General features: G+C 34.6%; 1 protein-coding gene and 1 pseudogene across 1 annotated transcript; both read left to right on the top strand.

Moving 5' to 3' along the window:
* The first annotated feature begins 10,541 nt into the window (after positions 1 to 10,541).
* LOC132281592 (flotillin-like protein 4) lies at positions 10,542 to 11,974 on the top strand. The gene is made up of 2 exons (XM_059783287.1): positions 10,542 to 10,642; positions 11,488 to 11,974. The coding sequence occupies exons 1-2, from the start codon at positions 10,542 to 10,544 to the stop codon at positions 11,972 to 11,974; spliced, it is 588 nt and encodes a 195-aa protein (XP_059639270.1).
* A 4,294-nt stretch (positions 11,975 to 16,268) lies between these two features.
* LOC132281591 (flotillin-like protein 3) lies at positions 16,269 to 18,395 on the top strand (annotated as a pseudogene).
* Positions 18,396 to 22,076: the final 3,681 nt, after the last annotated feature.

The raw sequence follows: 22,076 nt of genomic DNA, 5'->3' as shown, positions 1-22,076 counted from the left end.
ATATGAGAGAAAAATGGTCTTCATCTTCACATACCAAAAATCATAATTTTCCCCATCAAAAATGGGAAGTGCTGAATGATGGGCACCTTGGTTTTTGATTGCTTGTAGTCGCCATCACGATCGATCTTCTTCGGGGTTTGTTTTCCCGTCAATAAGCTTCACGCCCAATTTGCTCTTGATCGAAATCAAGCTCTGATACCACTTATGTTGGCTGTAGTTTCAACCAACTAAATAATTTCTAAGTGAAGAGAGAAAAAGAATGAAGAAACAAATATTTTTCTGTATTGTATTGAATTCTTTGTTGTGTTAATATATCTTAACAACAAATCCCTTACACTATATATACTATTCTCCTATAGACCTTTGAACTTTTCAAGACAATTCTCAACCACACACATGATACATGCACTCACTTGATACATGTACAATAACATATGCATGAATAAACCCAAAATGCATAATGAACATGTCATTAATTTATTTTTAACAGATATTCTGGTATATTATATATGCAACTCTTATCAAATGATATATATATATATATATATATATATATATATATATATATAGTAGAATAAATATATTCCTTGTCCAAAGAGAATAAATATATTCCTTGTCCAAAGAACATGAAAAATGCCGGTTACTCACAGCTAAAGCAATTCAAAGACATAGAGAACGAGGATACAATTTCATCCACATAGGACTCGTTCAAGTTGCAGTTAAACCATTTACAACCAGAGGAATAAATGCCTCTATCTTATTAGCTCTTAGAGACGCTAGGTTCATTGATTATGATTTCAGCTTCTTAGGAGTAGTCGAAACAAGTCTTTGCAATGACCCAGTTCATTTTAACTGTTATCCAAATTTTACCCTTAGTCTTAGTGACCCCCATTTACTAAAAGCTCTTACTCTCAATATTAAAACATCAGGTTATCCTATGTTTTCTGGATCTCAACCCTTATGATTGATTTACAAAATTTATTACAAAACAATAAAAACAAATCTCAATGTTAAAGCAGTTTAAAAAGACATAAAAGGTCGTTCTTTGTTAATCCAAAGTAGCACATCTAATGCCAATATCCAAATAAAGAAAACAATTGCCTGGAAAGACATTTCGTTACCCAATGAATGGATTCTTCAAAACGAGAATCACCCGGCAAAAATTGATAATGATATTAGCAATCTCGATAGAGTACAGGAATTTCTAGATGGTACAGTCAGAATAAGCTTTGATAAACAACGTTTTCTGGCTAGATCTAGACCTTCCACTTCTTTTAATAGGTCAGACGCTAGCCTATTAGGAAGAGAAACTAAAATTCCTCCTCTATATAGAAAAAATTCTAATTTGGACCATAAGTTAAAAGATATCAAACTCAAAGGTCAAAAAAACAAAAGAACAAGTAAATCATCCTTCTTATACATAAGACAATAAGGAATCAGAATCTCTGCGGTCCCCTACCCCTACAGACTTTGACGCCAAAATCAATCACATTAACCCACAGCTAAATACCATTAGTAAACCTTTCTCCTACAATCTGGCCCCCAAATTACAAAAAGAATATGATTCAAAAGAAAACAAGGAAAAAATAAAACCTTTAATAAAAATATAGTGACAAAGAAAAGGCCAAAATCCTACAAAAATAGACCAAATTCATGATAGAACACAAGCTTGAAGTTCGTTTCTTTGATTATCTTGAAAATTATCATAATAAGATTAATGTCTTAACCAAGATTAAGTGGACCAAATCTGATAAAACAATAGTCTCCTCCTCCCATCATCCCTTAGAATCGGTAATTCTTGATCATATGGGAGCCAGAGTTACTGCCTCTCCTCTAAAGGCAACCAATACAACTGACCCAGATGTTAGAAAAGTAATTGAACAAAATAATTTCACAAATCAGTACCAACACATGATTGGTACCCAGTTAGATAAACTTGAAGTTACTCTTACTCAGACGGCTACTCCTAAACCATCTCCTCCCTCAATGATAGAAAAACTATTAATCACCATGCCTATTCAAAGAAAAGGTCTTCCTTCATCTCGGTCAGACCCTTCTACAATTTCCCAAATAGAACCATTTTCAAAACCCTTGAAAAAGGAAAATCTAAAGTCAAAGATGAAAAATCAGTCACTGTAATTCATACCAATTCTGATTCTGACCAGTCCTCTTCAGAATCCAATTACGCCTTTGAAATTCAAGCCATTGAAAACGCTTTCTCCAATTTAAAACTTAATCAAATTTCTAACAAACGAGTCAATCCCACTAGCCTCACCAAAAATTAGTATCCTAGGCCAACCCCCCTAGATCTGTAATATGAGGAAAGAAATATTCAAAATCAATTTTCTGTCTCTTCTGATAAACTATATGAATGGAATATAGATGGTTTATCATAACAAGAAATCCTTAATAAGTTAAATCGCATCTCTATGGTTGCTAACAACTACATCACTACTCATGACCTTAGTCAACCAGATATTGTTGATTTGCTTACTTCTGGATTCACAGGTATGTTAAAATCTTGGTAGGAAAAACATCTCATTGAAGATTCCCGAGACAAAATCAAAAATGCTGTTCAAAAAGATAATAATGGAATTCCTATTTTTTATGAAACCATAGGACGAGGAGTACCTGATGGGGTCAACACATTAGTTTACACCATAGTTGAACATTTTATAGGAACTCCTAGTAACATTACTGCCAGAATACATAATCAACTAACTAATCTTACTTGTCCAACCATGAGTGATTTCCGATAGTACAAAGATGTATTCCTGACTCGAGTAATGCTTCGCAATGATAGTAATAAACCATTTTGGAAGTAAAAATTCATTAATAGTTTACCCAATTTATTCGCCCATAAGATTAGAGAAACCCTAGTAAAACTACAGGAGTCATCAATTATGATAACCTTACATATGGCAATATCATTAGCTTAATCCAAAAGGAAGGATTAAAAATGTGTATTGACATGAAAATTAGTAACCAGTTAAAGGATGATAGGAAGAGAGTTAAATACGAAAATGGGAACCTTCTGTGAATAATATGGTCTCCCACCCATAGCTCCCTCTCGAGAACGAGCTAAGATTCATAAGAAGCCATACAGAATTCACAAAGGTTATCGAAAAAATTACAAAAAGAGGAAAACAGTATTTCCGAAAATAGAATACTATTCCAACAAAAAATAAAAATCCAAAAGGAAATATAGTAAAAAGGATATGAATAAAAGAACCCAAAGATAAAGCAAAGTTATATGTTCTAAATGTGGAAAAGTCAGTCATTTTGCAAAAGATTGTTATGTTAAAAAGAAAATAAACCATTTACAAATTTATGAAGAAAGCAAAGAATCCCTTTACCAAATTCTACAGTTAAGAGACACTGATACTGAAAGTAACCCAGAAGCTAGTTCATCTTTCCCGTCTTTTGATGATTCTTCTGGCTCTCCGGACATTACAATAAGATGCAAGGATAGCTGTTGCAATCCTAAGTCGTTAAATGTTCTCACTAAAACTGAAGAACAAGAACATCTTCTTATTGATCTAATAAGTAAAATAGAGGACCCTGAGTTAAAATCCTTTTATCGCCAAAAACTTAAGATATTACTAGGAAACAAAGAAGCTGAAACTCCAAAAGTTACCAAACCAAATTTCAGTCTATATAAAACTCTTAAAAGATTCAATAATCAACCAAAAGAAGTCACCATTCAGGATCTTCAAGCCTAAATTAATACAATAAAAGCTGAAATTAAGAATCTTAAGTCAGAAAACCAAGTTATCCAGAGTGATCTCTCTGACCTCAAAACAAATCCTACTTTCTCCTTTAATGAGAAATATTCATCCTCCGATGAAGAAAGATCTACTCAGTCAGTCAAATCCATTCTATCTCATCACCTCCAGACCTTAAACAAAATATCATTTCAAAAATGGTATGTTAAGGTTACCCTTATCATCAACAAAGACTTCAAACTCGAAGTTATTACTTTGCTTGATACAGGTGCAGATCTTAATTATATTCAAAAAGGTCTCATACCAACCAAGTATTATGAGAAAACTTATGAACGATTAAGTTCCGCAAATGGGAATAAGATGGATATAAAATATAAACTATCCAGAGCTCATATTTGTCAAAATAATGTGTGCTTCAAGACATTGTTTATCTTAATAAAAAATATGACAGAGAAGTTAATTTTAGGAGCTCCATTTATCTACCTCCTATATCAATTCACAACAGACAATGAAGGACTAGTCACTCGCCCATTCGAACAAGAAGTCCAATTCAAGTTCTTAAGTCCCCCTTCTCGAAAAGAATTAAAATCAGTTATTGATTCTTCTATCTCCAAATCTATTTATTTACTTCATAGCAAAACTCAACAGTTACAATTTTTGAAAGAAGAAGTCAATTATAAAAGAATAGACCTACAATTGACTGATCTAGTTCTCCAACAAAAAATTCAAAATTTTAAAAAAGAAATTCAAGATAAAGTCTGTTCTAACATACCAACTGCCTTCTGGCATAGGAAAAAACATTCAGTAAAGCTACCTTATATAAAAGGCTTTAAAGATAAACACATCCCCACTAAAGCAAGACCAATTCAAATGAGTCCAGAAATTATGGAATTCTGCAAACAAGAGATTGTAGATCTTCTACATAAAAAGATTATTAGCAAAAGCAAGTCACATTAGTCATATTCAGCCTTTTATGTTCAGAAGAACTTTGAATTAGAAAGAGGGGTTCCACGACTAGTTATTAATTACAAACCTCTCAATAAGGTCTTAAAATGGATTAAGTATCCTATTCCTAACAAGAAAGACCTCATTAGTAGGTTAAGCCAAGCAGTCATCTTCTCTAAATTCGATATGTAGTCAAGATTCTGGCAGATCCATCTTGGAAAGAAAGATAGGTATAAAACTGCCTTCACCACTCTATTTGGTCATTATGAGTGGAAAGTCATGCCTTTTGGATTAAAAAATGCCCCTAGTGAATTCCAAAATATCATGAATGATATTTTCAATCCTTACAGTCATTTTTCAATTGTTCACATTGATGATGTTCTTATTTATTCCAAGTCAATCGATAAACACTGGAAACATTTGAAATCATTTCTAGCTACCATCCAGAAGAATGGTCTTGTGGTTTCTGCCTCAAAAATCAAGTCATTTCAAACCAAAGTCAGATTTCTCGGTTACCACATCCACCAAGGACAGATTTGTCCTATTGATAGGTCACTCTAATTTGCTGATAAATTCCCAGATGAAATTCTGGATAAAAATCAGTTGTAGAGATTCCTTGGATCTCTTAACTATATTTCTGATTTTTACAAAGACCTCAGAAAATAATGTAAACCTCTATTTGATCGTCTTCAGAGTAATTCTTCCCATAGACTTCTGTTCATACTAACATAGTTAAATCCATAAAATAATATGTCAAGTCTTTGCCATGTCTTGGCATTCCAACTTCCAATTCTTTTAAAATCATTGAAACTGATGCCTCAGACATTAGTTATGGTGGCATCCTCAAATAAAAAGTCAGTCCAAATGCTCCTGAACAATTAGTTCGTTTCCATTCTGGTGTATGGACTAAAGCACAAAGTAACTATAGTACTATTAAAAAAGAAATTATATCCATTGTTTTATGTATTAGTAAATTTCAAGATGATATTTTAAATCAAAAGTTTTTATCTCCAAGTCTAATATTTATTAGATAATCGTGATGGACCATCAGATATCACTGGATCCTTGCAGCTATTTCCTATACTGAAGTGGAAATGACAGAGCATTTTTCACATTTTTAGTTGAGGGATTGTTGATTTTACACAAGGGTCAGGACTCTGGTTAGGATATTGGTTGACTGATAAATTAAATCAATTCCATTTTGTCTATTTTAAACTGGTAAGATATCAGTTCATATAAATAGCACGGAGCACGAGACGGCTTAGATAAATAAAAATGGTGATTCACACTTTGCATTAAGTTCCATCTGGTGGAAGTAAATATGGAAGTGCATACTCTTAACAACTGATATGGTAATTAAACCTTTGGGTAGTTATTACGAAATCAGATGAATGTATAGCATGTGTAATAATAACACTTGCTATTATCCAGGTAATTGATGAGATCAACTTAGAATGTCGGAGTTGACCTGAAGGCGGTGTTATCTTACTCAGATCGAGTTTAAGGTATTGGAAGAGGTTTAGTAGTTTAAGGTATTGGAGGAACAGTAGCTTTGTTTCACATCTCTGGATCGGGGAATTGATTGAGAAATTTTATTTGATCATGGGGGATATGCTTGGAACATATATCCTAGGTTTTCATGGATAATTGAAGTGGTTTATTCGCTATTCAGATTTTTGTCTGTCCTATTATTGGCACAAGGAGGTTGGTATGACAACGTTTGAGGTTTTGTATAGTACATAGTGTAGACCTCTTACCTGGAAACGAGGGTTGTTCAATAAGACCTTAACTTCATTTAAGGATACATCGAAAAGATATACTCTTCTTTGTAACAGATTACGCGCGGTTTGGAGGCGGCAATAGGATATTGTAAATAGTTGAACTCGCCCACTAGAGTCTTCTATCAAGAAACGGTTGTTTGGGATGTCTTCCATATTGGAAGTAATGTGTGTTTTGGAGGAAGGTCAGTTTTTACGTATTAAATTGAATTTTTACGGATTGTGTTTATCCATTGAGGCGGTAAACTATAGATTAGCATTACTAAAATTTTAGGGTTGGATGCATAGAAGTTTTTTTTTGCAGATCTATACTCTGGACCTTGGAGGAATATGGATATACCCTGTATAAAAATTGAGTAAGGATGAGTAGTTGTTAAATACAACCTACGTGTAGGATAATTTTTGTGTTTCCTATATATATATCGGACCCATAAATTGTTTTTGAGGATTTGGAATTCAGTGGAGCCCATACACAAAGGCAGAATCCACAACGGCACGGAAATGAATGTTAACAAACATAATTCAGAGTTTCGTGAATTCCGAGGATGGAATTCCTTTTGTTAGGGAGGGAGAATGTAATACCCTTAATTTTCAAAAGGATATAAATGAAATTTAATTATTTATTTCTTGTGCATTTTAATTTTTAATTGACTATGTGGCTATGAGTTTATTTGATTAATTTTTTAATTGAAATATGCGATTTAATTGTGTTTTAATTGTTTCTTAATTGTAAATTATTTGTTTGCTTTAAATGACTAATTGTTTATTTTAATTTTAATTTAAAAAGGCGTATGGAGAGGGATAGTAGGACTGGACCAAATAACTGGGTCGCATGCACTACTTAGATAGGAGATTAGATGGGTACAGTTAATACCCGTGGAAGGTTATACATATATATATGGATATATATGTATATAAGGTTAATCTAATTAATAATTTTAGGGTTTTATGTATATATATGAAATCACGTGGTTGAGATAGCCGACTTATATATATTTATTTTATTTTATTTATTTCTTTTTCTTTTCTGGCTTCTCATGTGAATAGAATTAGGGTTTAGTGTTGCCTATTTATATGTTATTATAGGTCTGCCTAGGGTTAAGAAAAACCCTATTCAGTTTCACGAACAGGGGAGAGTTTTAAGAGAAAAACTGAGAGAAGAAGTTTAGGGTTTGGCTAGGGACAAGGGCTGAACCAAGGAAGGGTGATTGAAGCTTGCTCGTGGGTTGAACCAGGAGCAACAGAGGTTGGTGAAAGCAACTAAGGTTGCCAGAATTACTAGAGAAGACGGTTTAAGGTTTCAAAACTGAAATCAGAGGCAAGTTTTATTTCTTGCTTTTTCCTTTAACCTGTGTTCTGTGCATGCCTAGATAGGCTCCAAGAACTTAACGGACATTAAAATTGATTATGTATGCATGTAATTTAGATGTTAAATTATATTTTATGTGTTGATTAATTGAAATTTAATTGTTGATCAAAGTGTTTCGTATTCTGTTTAATTGTTGTTAATGTTGCATACTATGCTTTAAAAAGTTTCTGGGAAAGTTTTGGGACATGGACGGACCTCTGGGGACCTAAACAAAACCTTACAGAGGGTTTTAAACATTGTCGGAGATGAAGACGACGATAAAAAATAGGGACAGAGCCGGCTCCCAAGGGGTTAGAGTTGGCTCCCTAAGTATTTTTGCCCACAGCTCTCTATGAGAGAGAGAGCTGGCTCCATGGAATTAGGGAGCCAGCTCCCAAGGTTGGGGAGCCAGCTTCCTTGTGTGGGAGCTTGCTCTCTCATTTTTGAGAGCAAGCTCTCTTGCATAGTTACTTACTGGAATTTTTTTAAAGCACGGTTTTGATTTTTTTTTTTTTTTTTTTTTTTTTTTAGATTTCAGGACTGTCTTGGGTTGGTAAATGGGATTCTAAAGGTAAATGGGATTCTAAATTATTTTTCATGACATATTAGGATTTCGTGATGCATAATCTTTATCTATATGCTATTGATTTGAACAGTATGAAAGTTTAAAGAAGTTTGCATGCTGTTAGTGGACATGGATGATTAAATTGCTTATTCTTATTTTAGCGATTTAAATAACTATGACATGATTTTTAAAACCTTGATTCGATGCATAATAGGGTCGTATACTTATCAGACTTTATTTATGCCTATGTTGGATTTAATTAATGAACCATTAAATTCTGTTTTGTCAATTACATGGTTGTTATTCTGAATTTTAATTGATGAACTGTTTATTCTGTTTTATCAATTATTGAATTGTTTGTGGATTATATGCACCAGTATGAGACGGTGGCATATTAGGGATGGATTAGTTCAAAACGCCAAGTCCTACCTATTCTGAAATAAGAAATGGATTAACTATAAAAGTTAAGTCCTACTTAAATTGATGATTAACTTTATCATTTATTGCATCAATTATTTGATTTGTGAATTGTATGCACCGGTATGGGACAGTGGCATACTAGGGATTGATTAGTTTAAAATACTAAGTCCTACCTATTCTGAAATAAGAAATGGATTAACTATAAAAGTTAAGTCCTACTCATATATATGTCAGGTCAATAAACAGTTGAATGACATACCTTTGTTTTAGATGGAATTTATATATATGATTATGGTACCGTGATATGAGCTTGAGTCTTAGGATCATGGTTAGAGTGCGTAAATCGCCTAAGATAGATAACTAGACATAATTGTTGTTCCCTGGTAGGTCTAGGTATACATGCCCGCATGATGTGCGATTTGCATGTTACCTTCTATTCTGGCTAAGACAGAACTATAGGCTAGTAAGCATCCTCTAGTGTGTATTTATACATATATGGACTATTTAGTTATTGCTGAGTTATCTAGGATGTATCTGCATATCGGGTCTCTGCTTGGTCTGTAGTTAGAATAGAAATTGTTTGTGGGCCTAACCCACCATCATTTTTTCAAGTATTCGTCAGGAGTAGGGATTGTTCGTGCTGAGTAAGGATCGTCTACCTCACTCTTCCGGATTATTTTCATAGAAGTTTTCTTTATGGTTTCAGTGTTATGAAGTAGTCACTTGTTCAGTTGGGATTTTTCTAGGGGTCCACATAGTATGGATTCCCGAGTTGTATTGGTAATGGAGGATTGGATGTAGCAGAATATTTTCTTATTTATATAAATTTATTTTGAGGTTTTCATTAATGGATTATCGTTTTAGTTTTCTTTCAGCAATTTTATTTATTCATATTTATCATATTTGTATTATGTGTTTGATTATTGCCCATTTATTTTTATATCCTCGGGTATTCGGGCGTGGGCCTGGCCAACCCGCATTCTGAAATATGGGGGTATCACACATTTCCCTGGTAACCTCCATTTTTGCCCAAGTCATCCTTAGAAGACACTTGGATTCTATAAGGACATTCTCTATCATACCGAATCCATAACCATCAAGTCAATTCCAGATCGCAATGATTCAACCAAAGTCATCTATCATTCCCTATACATCTAGAGGATCATTTCTATGGAAGAATGGGGTGTTCATCCTTCTTTGCTCCAACCTTTGCTTGGTCATGAAATTCATTTTAGTTATTATGACTACATGGCAGCCGGTCATCAATATTGTTACACCAAAATGAGTCATTTACTCATTCTTGGTTTATCAATTTTGATTACAAGTTCAAAAGTCAAATCCCAACCTGGTTCCTCAAATGGTGGTCACAACATGGCGCCATTCCAGAAATCCTGCCCCTCACCCTTGCAGACCAAGTAAAGTATTTTCATACCACTTACAAAGTTAGCAAACACAATTCCCAGTTTCCAATTCTCCTCATATTCTCTTGTAAATACAAGGTCCCCTGGATATTCAAATGGCAATATGATATCCAAAACAATACAGCCATTCGACACCATTACGTCAAATGGTGGGACACTTTCAAGATTGATAGGATCATGGGTTATGTTGAAGATGAATTTCCAAAACATATGCCTAAACAGGTTACTCCAGTCACTTCAGCACAAATTCAGAAGCAAAGTAAACCGGAATAGGCCTCTTCTAAAAAAACAACCCGATCCAAAAGACCTCCTAAGTCAGAAATTGCAGAACTCAAGGAAATGGCAGCATCCATTTTAGATCGCATCCAAGACCTCTCTCAGGATGATGAAGAGGCTGATGTTGCATCCTCAGCTGCTGAATCAAGTCACCCGAGGAATTCGTATGATAATTCTTTGTTCCAAGATAGCCAGGATCCATTCGCTTAATCTAGGCTATCCAAGTCAAAAACACTATTTGCTACAGTACATGTCAAAGTTACTATTTCTATAGGAACTGTCGGTAGAGTTACTATTTCTACAGTCCCCCGACAAAACACTATTCATCTACATTGCCATCGCCGCCGACGCAAAAGGACAAAAACAGTAAGTCCACTATTCATCCACCGTCAAATTCAGTCAGCAAAGTCAGAAGCATCTTTTTAAAGCTGCAAATGCCGGAAAGATGTCTCCAACAGTTCTCCAACAGTGCAAGAATCCAGCTATAAAGAAGGATGCCAATCCATCTGATCAGCAAGCTTAGAACCAGTTCTCTTTCAGGATTCATTCAAGAATGAATACAGGCTTCTCTTGTAGTTTCCAATTGTAATATTCAGTTCTCTTTTATTTATCTTTTGTGAGTGTAATACACCAACAATATGTTGTACACCTCAGAATTCTACCAGTAATTTGTAAGTTTATTTTAAGTTAATTTCTATTTCTATTTCAGTATTGTAATTTGAATTTCAATTGTTATTTGTAATTTGAATTCAGTAATTTAATTTAAGTATTATCAGTTATTTTAAGTTAACGTGCGTTTCCCTCTTTGTAATTTGAATTCAATAATTTAATTTAAGTATTATTAGTTATTTTAAGTTAACGTGCGCTTCCCCATTTGGTATCAGAGCCATTTGTTGTTAACGTGCACTTCCCCTTTTCATTGTTCTTAATTTTGTGTTGCTAAATATATGTGTGTGTGTGTGTGTAATATTAATATATAGGTGCAAGGGGCAAATTCATACTTGTACAGGAAACAGAAAGCAGCAGAAGCAGTTTTCTACGAGAAGCAAAAGCAAGCGGAGGCACAGAAAGCAAATGCAGATGCTGTCTTCTATGCAAAGCAGAAGGCTGCAGACGGTGAACTCTATGCAAAGCAGAAAGAAGTGGAAGGAATCACTGCAATAGCAAAAGCTCAAGGCGCTTACTTGAGTACCCTTCTCAAAGAACTCAATGGAAACTATGGAACACTCAGAGATTACATGATGATCAATGGTGGTATGTTCCAAGAAATTGCCAAGATTAATGCTGAAGGCGTGCGCGGACTACAGCCCAAGATTAGCATTTGGTCCGGGGCCAATGGTGGCGGTGAGGGCAGTAGTGGTGGCGCGATGAAGGATGTTGCCGGGGTGTACAAAATGTTGCCACCAATGTTCCAGACAGTTCATGAGCAGACTAGGATGCTACCACCAGCTTGGCTAGGCACATTGCCTGATTCCAAAAACTCCATCTCTTCTTAATTAGTAATAGCAGTTGTTTTTTTCATGTGAAGTTTTGATCTTATGAACTCAATAATGATATATGAACACTATAATTCTACTTTCTTTAATAATTAGATATTAACAATAATGTTTTGTGCGAAAATTTATTTGAATTATTTTCCTACTCACATGCAAATTGAGGATTACAGAAATTTGGATTCAAATAGAAATTCAAATTTGTAGAATTTTCGAAGAGACTATATTGGGGATTATAGAGTAAAAAGTTGTTTATGTGAGTTGTGGAATATCAAATGGATAAACAACTTAGAGGGGTGAATAAGTTCAACTTGCTCTGTTCTTTGATTTTTGTTTAAATAAAATTTGCTAAAATAAAATAAAATTAAACAACCCTAAACAAAAATCAAGTGCAAGTAATGTAAAGTAGAGAAAGTGTAAGTAATGTAAAGTTTAGTTTGAGAGACAATGGGATTATAAAAGTAAATTCAACGAACCAAAACAAAAATAAAGTGTAAGAAATATAAAGTAGAGTTTGAGAGACAATGGGATTTTTAGCCCAAACGACTCCAATACTCCACGAATACTTTTACCCTTTCTAAGTGACATCACTTCCTCATTTTCTTAAATTTTTTTCTTCAGATTATTTTTCTTCAAATCTGATTTTAATATAAAAAAAAATAGAAACGTTATCAACGTATCTTCAATAATTCGGACTCTGATCTCTCAATTATAAAAAAACAAAAACTCAGAGAATCTCACAAACAAACTTGGCTCTAAACAGGGAGGACCCAGACCATTAAGTGAGGGGGGGCAAGAATGATATTTTTTAATAATTTCTGGAGGGACATTAGTAAAATTTTAGGGGCATATAACTGAAAAGGAACAATTTAGTAAGGCATATTTGTAATATATACTTAGGTTCGTCCTCATCTAAAATAAGTTTAATTCGTGAGTAAAAGTCTTCCCAAAATCTGATAATAATAAAAAATAAAAAATAAAAACCAGTTGAAATATAATTGCAATTATCATATTGGTTCAAGGGTAACACAACCGGTTCGGTTTATGCACAACGAGTTCCATATGAGCAGACTGGGATGCTACCACCAGCTTGGCTAGGCACATTGCATTATTCCAAAAACTCCATCTCTTCTTAATTAGTAATTGTTTTTTTTTTTTTTTTTTCGGTCGGTCAAGTACGATTTGTTTTGCTTATGCTTTAATATTATGTAGAGCACATACGATGGTTTTGATCCTATGAACTCAATAATAGTATATGAACACTATAACTCTACTTTCTTTTATAATTATTAGATAACATCAATGCTTTGTTCCACAATTTATTTGAATTTATTTTCCTCTTCATTATTACAAAAATTTGGATTTGGAAGAGACTATATTGGGGAATGTACAATAAAAAAAATATTTTTTTTGTCATGATTAAATTGTTTTTTAAAATCTAAACTATATGTTTTTAGTTTTTAATGGAACCATGCACTGGCGGATGTAAGGTAGGGCTGGGCTGGGCTCCAGGCCCTGGCCCCCCCCCCCCCCGCGCCCCCCAAATTTTTTTATTATTATTTATTACTATAGGTAAATTTAGCCCAACTTAAAAATAAAAAAAAAAAAAAAAAAAAAAAAAAAAAAAAAAAATTATTATTAGTAGTATTAGCCCACCTCAACAAGTCCAAGTCTAAAATATAGGCTTAATCCAAACAGGCCCAAGCCAAACAAGGCCTAATACATGAACTAGTGTTATGTTCCTAGCCCTAAGAATTGAATTCAAATATACATATAGATTATGTTATAGAAAAGAAATTTCGCTTAAGAAATTGTGTTATTAAATTTATGTTTAATTTTAACCCACTCCATTGTTAATTCTTAGATCTGCCCTTGGAACCATGGAAAAAAATATACAATTCAGAATTGGTAGAGTAGTATCAACCTAAATTGGAACTAGTTCTTAAAAAGTTGGGCAAACTACAATGACCTCCCCTGAAGTTTGGTATAATTACAAGTAAATTTGAGGTTTGTCATTTTGTTGCAAAGACCCCCCTTAGTCAGATTTTGATGTGAATTTACTTATCTACCCTCATTATTATATTGTTAAAAAAATCCTAAAATATCTAACTATGTTAAATTACATTTTTGCCCATTTTTATTTTATTTTATTTTATTTTTTTCTTTCCTCTCTTCTCTGTTCCTCCTCTCCTCCACCCTAATGCAGTAATGCCAGACCCATACCCCACCTCCTTCCCCACCATCACCGGCTACAATTCCCCATCACAGCCACATCTAAAAGCACATATATATTTATATATACATATACATGTATATAACTCAAAGCGGCAAAGGCCATGGCTGACTTCTTTTTTTCTCATCTTCTCTCCGCCAACCCACGCCATCTCCTTTCGCCACCTTCACCGGCCACCACTCCCATCACCGCCACACCGGCAACCGTCGAATAGGGTGGATAGAGAGAGAGAAGGTTAGAGGGAGAAGTAGGATTGTTGAATTTGGTGGCCGCAGGCACTGGTGATGGAGCTCACTCACCTCGCCATCGAATCTGGCAGCGATCCAACCGCCATTCAACGTGCCCTAGATCTAACAATTATTACGGTGAGTTTCATATATAGATATATATATATATGCCACAAACAATTTTCAAAGAAAAATATCTGAAAACCAATCTTCTCGTTCAGACAACCCGAATCCACCACTTCTGTCATCCCATTAGCCATCTTAGCAAACCCTGCTTCAATTCGATGTCTATCGCTTCCAAAACTGAAGCTCAAGACTGACTATATATATCACAGCAATTTATATATATATGAGTATACACTAATAACCGAAGTTCTCAGATAGGTGAGAGGAGAGAGAAAAAATGAGAGAGTGAGAGAGAGAGAGAGAAGGGCAATTTTGTACCTTACAACAAAGTTTTTTTTTTTTGTAATTTGATGACACATTAAGGATAATAGTGTCTTTTTTACTTTGTTAAAGGGCATTTTGGTCACTTCAACCAAATTTTATGACAAAAGTACCAATTTTTGTAGGTAGGGAAGGTCTTTGCAAAAGAGAATCAAATCTGAAGGGGTGTTTGCAACAAAATAGCAAACATCAGGTTTATTTGTAATTAAGCCAAACTTCAGGAGGGGTTATTATAATTTGCCCTAAAAAGTTAGAACTGGAACCGAAATCGTTCAGAGATAAAATCAAACCAAACTGCATGAATCAAACTGAATCACGTGAATTAAATCGTGAAAGACAATTGGATTCAGTTCTGAACTACAATTCTTATTTCTTTTTTCTATTTTCTATATTATACTGTGATAATGATCTTCACTACTACTTCAGCTCTTTCCTTATTTCCTTCACATGTTGGTATGGGTGTTTTTAGACTTGTCAATTGAGCGAATTCTGATCCGAATTTGATCCGAATCCAATCCGATTAGTCGAATATGGATTTTACAAAAAATCCGATAATTCGATTACGATCCGAATCTGATAATCCGTTAACTTAACAAATCGAATATGGATTATGCTGATCCGATCCGTTAATAATTCGATCCGATCCAATTAAAATTATATATATATATAATTATATATAATTATTTATCAATAATTTTACATATATATATATATATATTATTTATCATTATATTCATTTAGTTACACAGTTATATTATGTAGCATTTTGTATGTTAGCAATTTTCGCTTCATCTAACTTTACATGTTAGTAAATATGATTTTAATCCAAATTTGAATCCGATTTGATCCGAGTTCGAGCTAAAAAGAATATGGATCGGGACATTCAGTTCAAGAATTTATTAATGATCCGAATTCAATAATTCGTTTACCTAACAAATCGGATATAAATTTGATCGATCTGATTTGAATCGGATCAGTTGACAGGTGCTTTTTGGTTTTAGTGGACTTAGAATTAGAATCGAAAACTAACTATTGAGGATGCCGTTGATTTGCTACAATAGTAGGTACTTCCAAAAAATCCCACAAAGATGATGATTTCGGGCCTTCCATGTACACCCAAAAAAAAAAAAAAAAAAAAAAAAAAAAAAAAAACAGGGAAACAAAGCCAATCAATCTCATTGGCCTTTCTGCAAACACTAAAACTGCATACAAGAATGGACTTATCCAAACACGTTTTAAAAATATTAGTCGTGATTGCTCTCCAAACACTACGTTTCTCCCTCTCACCTCACGCACAAGAGCACACAGTTTCTCTCTATCCCATGCACATATACACACATACACACACAGTTTTAGTTTATTTCTCTTGATCTAGATCTAGATCCACATCATGTACCGCACAGCTGCTCCGTCTGAGCTCCTTGCCATCACTGGATCTTTCATCACAGATCCAGACATCAGGCTTGCTAAGAAGAAGTGGATATGGCCTGGTGTTACAAGTGAAACTTGTCCCACATCGGATTTGGATGGGGGTTGAAATGTGTATAAATGGGTGGGTATGCAGCACTACTCAATAGTTTAAGCTTTTGGGTAAATGGGCAAGCGCCCACCCGTTACAGTTGGTATCAGAGCCTGACCCAGTCCTTAATTCGGTGTCACACCAAGCGCCCGGCCCGGAAGGCGTCCGGGTCTGCCTCCGGGTAGGCAGGGTGGTCCGACCGCAATGAGGGCATTGCGTGGGTTCGGGTGGGGGAGAATGTTACAAGTGAAACTTGTCCCACATTGGATTTGAATGAGGGTTAAAGTGTGTATAAATGGGTGGGTATGCAGCACTACTCAATAGTTCGAACTTTTAGGTAAATGGGCAAGCGCCCACCCGTTACACCTGGCCAGAAGTGCATTAAGGTCGACCTAACTCGGGTAAACTACACGTTCGAATTGCAAGCCATGAGCGTCGAGAAGCTTCCGTTCGTCCTCCCGGCGGTCTTCACCATCGGCCCCAAAGTGGAGGATGATGAGAGCATGCTCAAGTATGCCAGGCTCATGTCACCCCATGGCAAGCACTCCAACCATGTCACAGAGCTCGTCCTGGGTGTGATTGAGGGCGAGACTCGTGTCCTCGCCGCCTCCATGACCATGGAAGAGACCTTCCGCGGCAACAAATCATTCAAGCAACAGATTTTCGATAAAGTTCAGCCTGAACTCGAACAGTTTGACCTTCGCATCTATAACGCCAATGTCAAACAACTTGTGGACGTCCCAGGCCAAGAGTACTTTTCCTACCTAGGCCAAAAAACCCAGATGGAGGCAGCCAATCAAGCCAAGGCCAGTATATATATATTCTGTTTTTGTTAGGGTTTCTTAATTTATGTTGATGTAGTATAATGATAATATATGTTCTTTGATTTAATTATGGTTTTATTGGAGTTTCTAAACTTATTGATGATTATATATTACAAAATAAGATGATAAATATGTGTTTTAGTTTTATCTTTTCAGTGAATATCTAGCTTTGCATCAAACAGGACATTATTCACATTATGTTTTTAATATCAATATCATTGTTGGAATTGTCTATAGATTGATGCAGAGGAGGCGAAGAAGAAGGGTGAGATTGGTGTGAAGGAACGACAAGGGCTGACAGCACAGAATGTGGCTAAGATTAACTCTGAGACGAAGATTATATCCACCCAGAGGGAAGGAGAGGGTAAGAAGGAGGAAGTCAGGGTGAAGAGTGATGTGCAGATATTTCGGAACCAAAAGAAGGCTGATGTGGCGGAGGCCAACGCCAAATTGGCGGCGATGAAGGCAGATTAGGGTAGGAATGCGCACTTGGCAGAGGTGGAGGAGGCCAAGGCAGTGGCTTTAAGGGAGGCTGAGTTGCAGAAAGAGTTCGAGCAGAAGAATGCATTGACTCAGACCGAGAGACTCAAGGCTGAATTGCTGAGTTAGGCCACTGTGGACTATGACATTCAGGTATATTATATATGCAACCCTTATCAATAGATACATATACATAGAGAGACCTTAATTGTTGTTAATTTTGTGTTACTCAATATAGGTGCAAGGAGCAAATTCAGAGTTGTACAAGAAACAGAAAGAGGCAGAAGCAGTTTTCTTCAAGCAGCAGAAGCAAGCTGAAGCACAGAAAGCAAATGCAGATGCCATGTTCTATGCAAAGCAGAAGGCTGCAGACGGTGAACTCTATGTAAAGCAGAAGGAAGCTGAAGGAATCACTGCAATAGCAAAAGGTCAAGGTGTTTACTTGAGTACCCTTCTCAAAGAACACAATGGAAACTACAAAGCAATCAGAGATTACATGATGATCAATGCGGGTATGTTCCAAGATATTGCCAAGATTAATGCTGAAGGCGTGCGTGGACTGCAGCTCAAGATTAACATTTGGTCCGGGGCCAATGGCAACAGCGAGTTGTTCCAGACAGTTCAAGGGCAGACTGGGATTCTACCACCAGCACATTGCCTGATTCCAAAAACTCCACCTCTTCTTGATTACTAAGTGTTGTTGTTCTTGTTTATACTTTCCTTTCTTTTTTTAGAGCTTTAACATAATGTAGTGCACATATGATGGATAATTTTGATCCTATGAACTCAATGATGATATATGAACACTATAATTAGACATGATGAACAATGTTTTGTGCAAAAAATTATTTGAATTTATTTTCCTCTGTTTTCTCACAAACAAATTGAGGATTACAGAAATTTGTATTCATATAGAAATTCAAATTTGTTAATTTTCCGAAGAGACAATATATATATTGGGGATTATACAGTAAAAAAATGTTTTGTCAAGATTAATTTGTTTTTTGAAATCTAAATTAAAAGTTTATAGTTTTTAATGGAATCAGGGAAAAAAGGAATTCAGAATTGGTACAGAGTATTGTCAACCTAACATGTTGGGGTATGCATCCATAAACTGCTACTGGAGAAACCAACAAACAAAATTTAGTTTAGGCTTGAATGCTTGATTGATTCTGATTTCTTGAATATTTATTTAATAATGGAATTTCTAAGAGTCAAATACTTTTATCTTTTTACATTCATATTTTCAGTGAATTTTATCTATTTTATTTATTGATGGTTTCTGGACAATAATAAATTTCATTGAAACTTGAAACCTTTATTAAATTTTGGTGTAATAAGATATTTTTTGTTTATGAATTACTCATGTCTGTTCAGGGCTCAATTGCCTTTTGGAATCTGCATTGTTCTCCTTCTTCCTCAATTATTTCTCATCCTTGATGCTTAGGCCATCCCCAGCGGGCTAGCTAAAGCCTGTTTCCAGCGAACCAATGCACTATTGGATCTCCAGCGGCCTAGCTAAAGCTAATGGGACCCATTAGGGATCGCGGGCCGGCTCGCGGTAATCTGCAAGTCGGCCCGCGATCACTGTAATTTTTTTTTTTTGTTTTTTCCTAATGCAACGTTTTGCATTAGGCGTGTTTTGTTTTTATGTGCAACGGTTATGCAAGGCACTGTTTGGCAGAAAGAAATTTTGAATTAAAACCTAAAAATAGGTTATTTAGAGCTGTTTTTTTTTGGAAAAAAATAAATAAATAAATAAAATTCATTAAATAAAAAATATATTGTTTAGGCATTGTTTGTCCAAAAAAAAAAAAAAATTAGGCCAAAAATAAATTTAAAAACTTTTTTTTTTGTTTTCTCCCTTAAAATTTAGTTTTTTAAAAAAAAAATTTTACTTTAAATTTTAAATGTGTATGCCAAATAGTGTATTTGGTCGTTAACGCACAGTTTGGCTAACACAAACAATACCTTAACGGCTATAATTTTAAAATTCAAATTTTTTTAACTTTATTCAAAAAAAAATAATAATAATTAAAAAATTTAAAAACTCTATAAATACCCTAACTCCTACCATCATTCATCACATCAAACACATCTCTATTATCTACCATTCAATTTATTTATTCTTCTATTTTCTCAATCTTAGCTGTTATTTTCAAAGTCATTTCGATTCCATAGATTCTCGACATCCATTTTATTACAACACCCAATTCAACTCATCAAACAATGAATTTTTGCCATTTCACGAAGACAATATCAATTTTTATGGAAAAGATTCTCAATTTCCTTCTCATCAACTATCCCAACCTTCTTATCAACCATCCCAAACTTCTCATCAATGTTGTGGTACTAGTGTTCCACAATCAAGTAACTCAAAACCCCTATCAAAACAACCGGCTATCCGACATAATAATTGGACCAAGGCTGAAGATAAGGCTTTATGTTGGGCGTGGCTATCCATTACCTCTGATGCGATTACGGGGGCAGACCAAAGTAAGAAGAAGTTATGGGAGCAAATTCTGGAACAATATAAACAACATACTAGTGTTCCAACTGAGCGAAATGATGGAGGTTTGATGAATCATTGGTCGGTGATCCAACGAAAAATCAGCAAACTTTTCAACTGCATGACTACCATAGAAATGAATCGTCCCAGCGGCTTTAACAGTGATGATATGGTGAGTTATTTATTATTTAAATACAACTCGTAAATATTTTAAATAGTCGGCTTTTAATTTTTTGTTATTTTTTTCGTATAGATGATAGCAGCTAAAGACCTGTTTCGTAGCCAAACAGGTGGGGAATTTAAGTTAGAAAGTTGCTGAGAAATCTTGAAGCATAACAATAAATGGAATTCACATTGTGCCGAACAAGTAGGAAAAGGAAAAAAGAAAAAATAGCCGAAGAAGAGGAGTGGATTTGACTTTGACATTAATGAGTCTGTTGGGCACTCATTACCATCTACTCCGTCAAGTCATGCAGCCACAACAGATGGAGCTTCAACTGAAGAATCACCACACATAGGGGAAAATGATTCACCCAGTGTGGAAGAATATCAACTACAAAGACCAGCAGGAAGAAAAACGGTGAAACAACGTCGAGCAAAAATTTATTCAGCGAATGAATTGCAAACTTCATTCGTTTCGAAATTTAATAATATCACCACCCGTTTTGAGAGTCGTCAGGAAAAAATGCAGGATGCCCAAGTGGCACGAGAGGTAAGAAAAATGGAGAAAGAGAAGACAAGGCAGCTAGAGATTATAGAGAAACAGAGACTTGAAGAGAAGGAGCTCATGTTAACAGATCCAAATTCGGCACCAACAAAAGCGGGGAAAGCTTGGATTATTGCACGACAAAATGAGATATTACCATCTTTGAATTCACGGTCCGCCCCAAAGTTCCTATAGGATTTTGTAATCCTTAGTCTATTTATTTTCTTATTCTAATTTAGGATTTTGTATTGTTTAAGTTATTTTTAATTGTTTTGTTTAATTTGTTTTTTTTAATCCATAATGGATAATGTATTGTTTCAAGTTCTAATATAAATTGTAGTTTTTTTTTAATAATTTGCAAAAATATTGTTTGATTGAAACATATTACCGTTGAGAAAATATCACCGTTGCAAATATAGCCGTTAAAAATATACCCGTTACGAATATAGCCATTTAAGAAAAGTTTAAAAATAATAATAATAATTTTTTATTATTTTTTTTTTTTAAAGCGAAAATTCAAAGAGCCTGATGGAATGCATGTTTCTGAAAAGCGAAAATTGCTGATGTGACTCTTGGAATTGCTGATGTGGCTCTTGAAAAAGCTGATCAGGCTCTCTGAATTTTTGCTCTACAAAAAAAATAATAATAATAAATTTAAATTAAATTTTTTTTTTTTTTAACTTTTCTTAAACGGCTATTTTTTTAACGGCTATATTTGTAATGGTTATATTTTTAACGGCTATATTTTCTCAACGGCAATATTTTTCAATCAAACAATATTTTTATAAATTATTAAAAAAACTACGATTGATATTAGAACTTGAAACAATACATTATCCATTATGGATTAAAAAAATAAAACAAATTAAACAAAATAAAAGAATTAAAAATAACTTAAACAATATAATATCCTAAATTGGAATAAGAAAATAAATAAACCAATGATTACAAAATCCTATGGGAACTTTAGGGCGGACCATGAATTCAAATATGCCAATATCTTATTTTGTCGTGCAATTATCCTAGTTTTCCCCTTTCTGTTGGTACCGAATTTGGATCTGTTAACATGAGCTCCTTCTCTTCAAGTCTCTGTTTCTCTTTAATCTCTAGCTGCCTTGTCTTCTATTTCTCCATTTTTCTTACATCTCGTGCCATCCTGC

Source organism: Cornus florida, unplaced genomic scaffold (assembly GCF_030987335.1).
Source record: "Cornus florida cultivar Cherokee Brave unplaced genomic scaffold, ASM3098733v1 CherokeeBrave_3.0.0_Hap2_Chr11, whole genome shotgun sequence".
Lineage (NCBI taxonomy): Eukaryota > Viridiplantae > Streptophyta > Magnoliopsida > Cornales > Cornaceae > Cornus > Cornus florida.
This window is presented reverse-complemented; position numbering and strand designations above follow the sequence as displayed.

Bases quoted from the DNA above. Each gene is read 5' to 3' on its own strand.
- LOC132281592 (XM_059783287.1), top strand. From the start codon at position 10,542: ATGGCAGCATCCATTTTAGATCGCATCCAAGACCTCTCTCAGGATGAT. The intron at 10,643-11,487 runs GTATGATAATTC...ATACTTGTACAG, and splicing joins TCAAGTCACCCGAGGAATTC to GAAACAGAAAGCAGCAGAAG.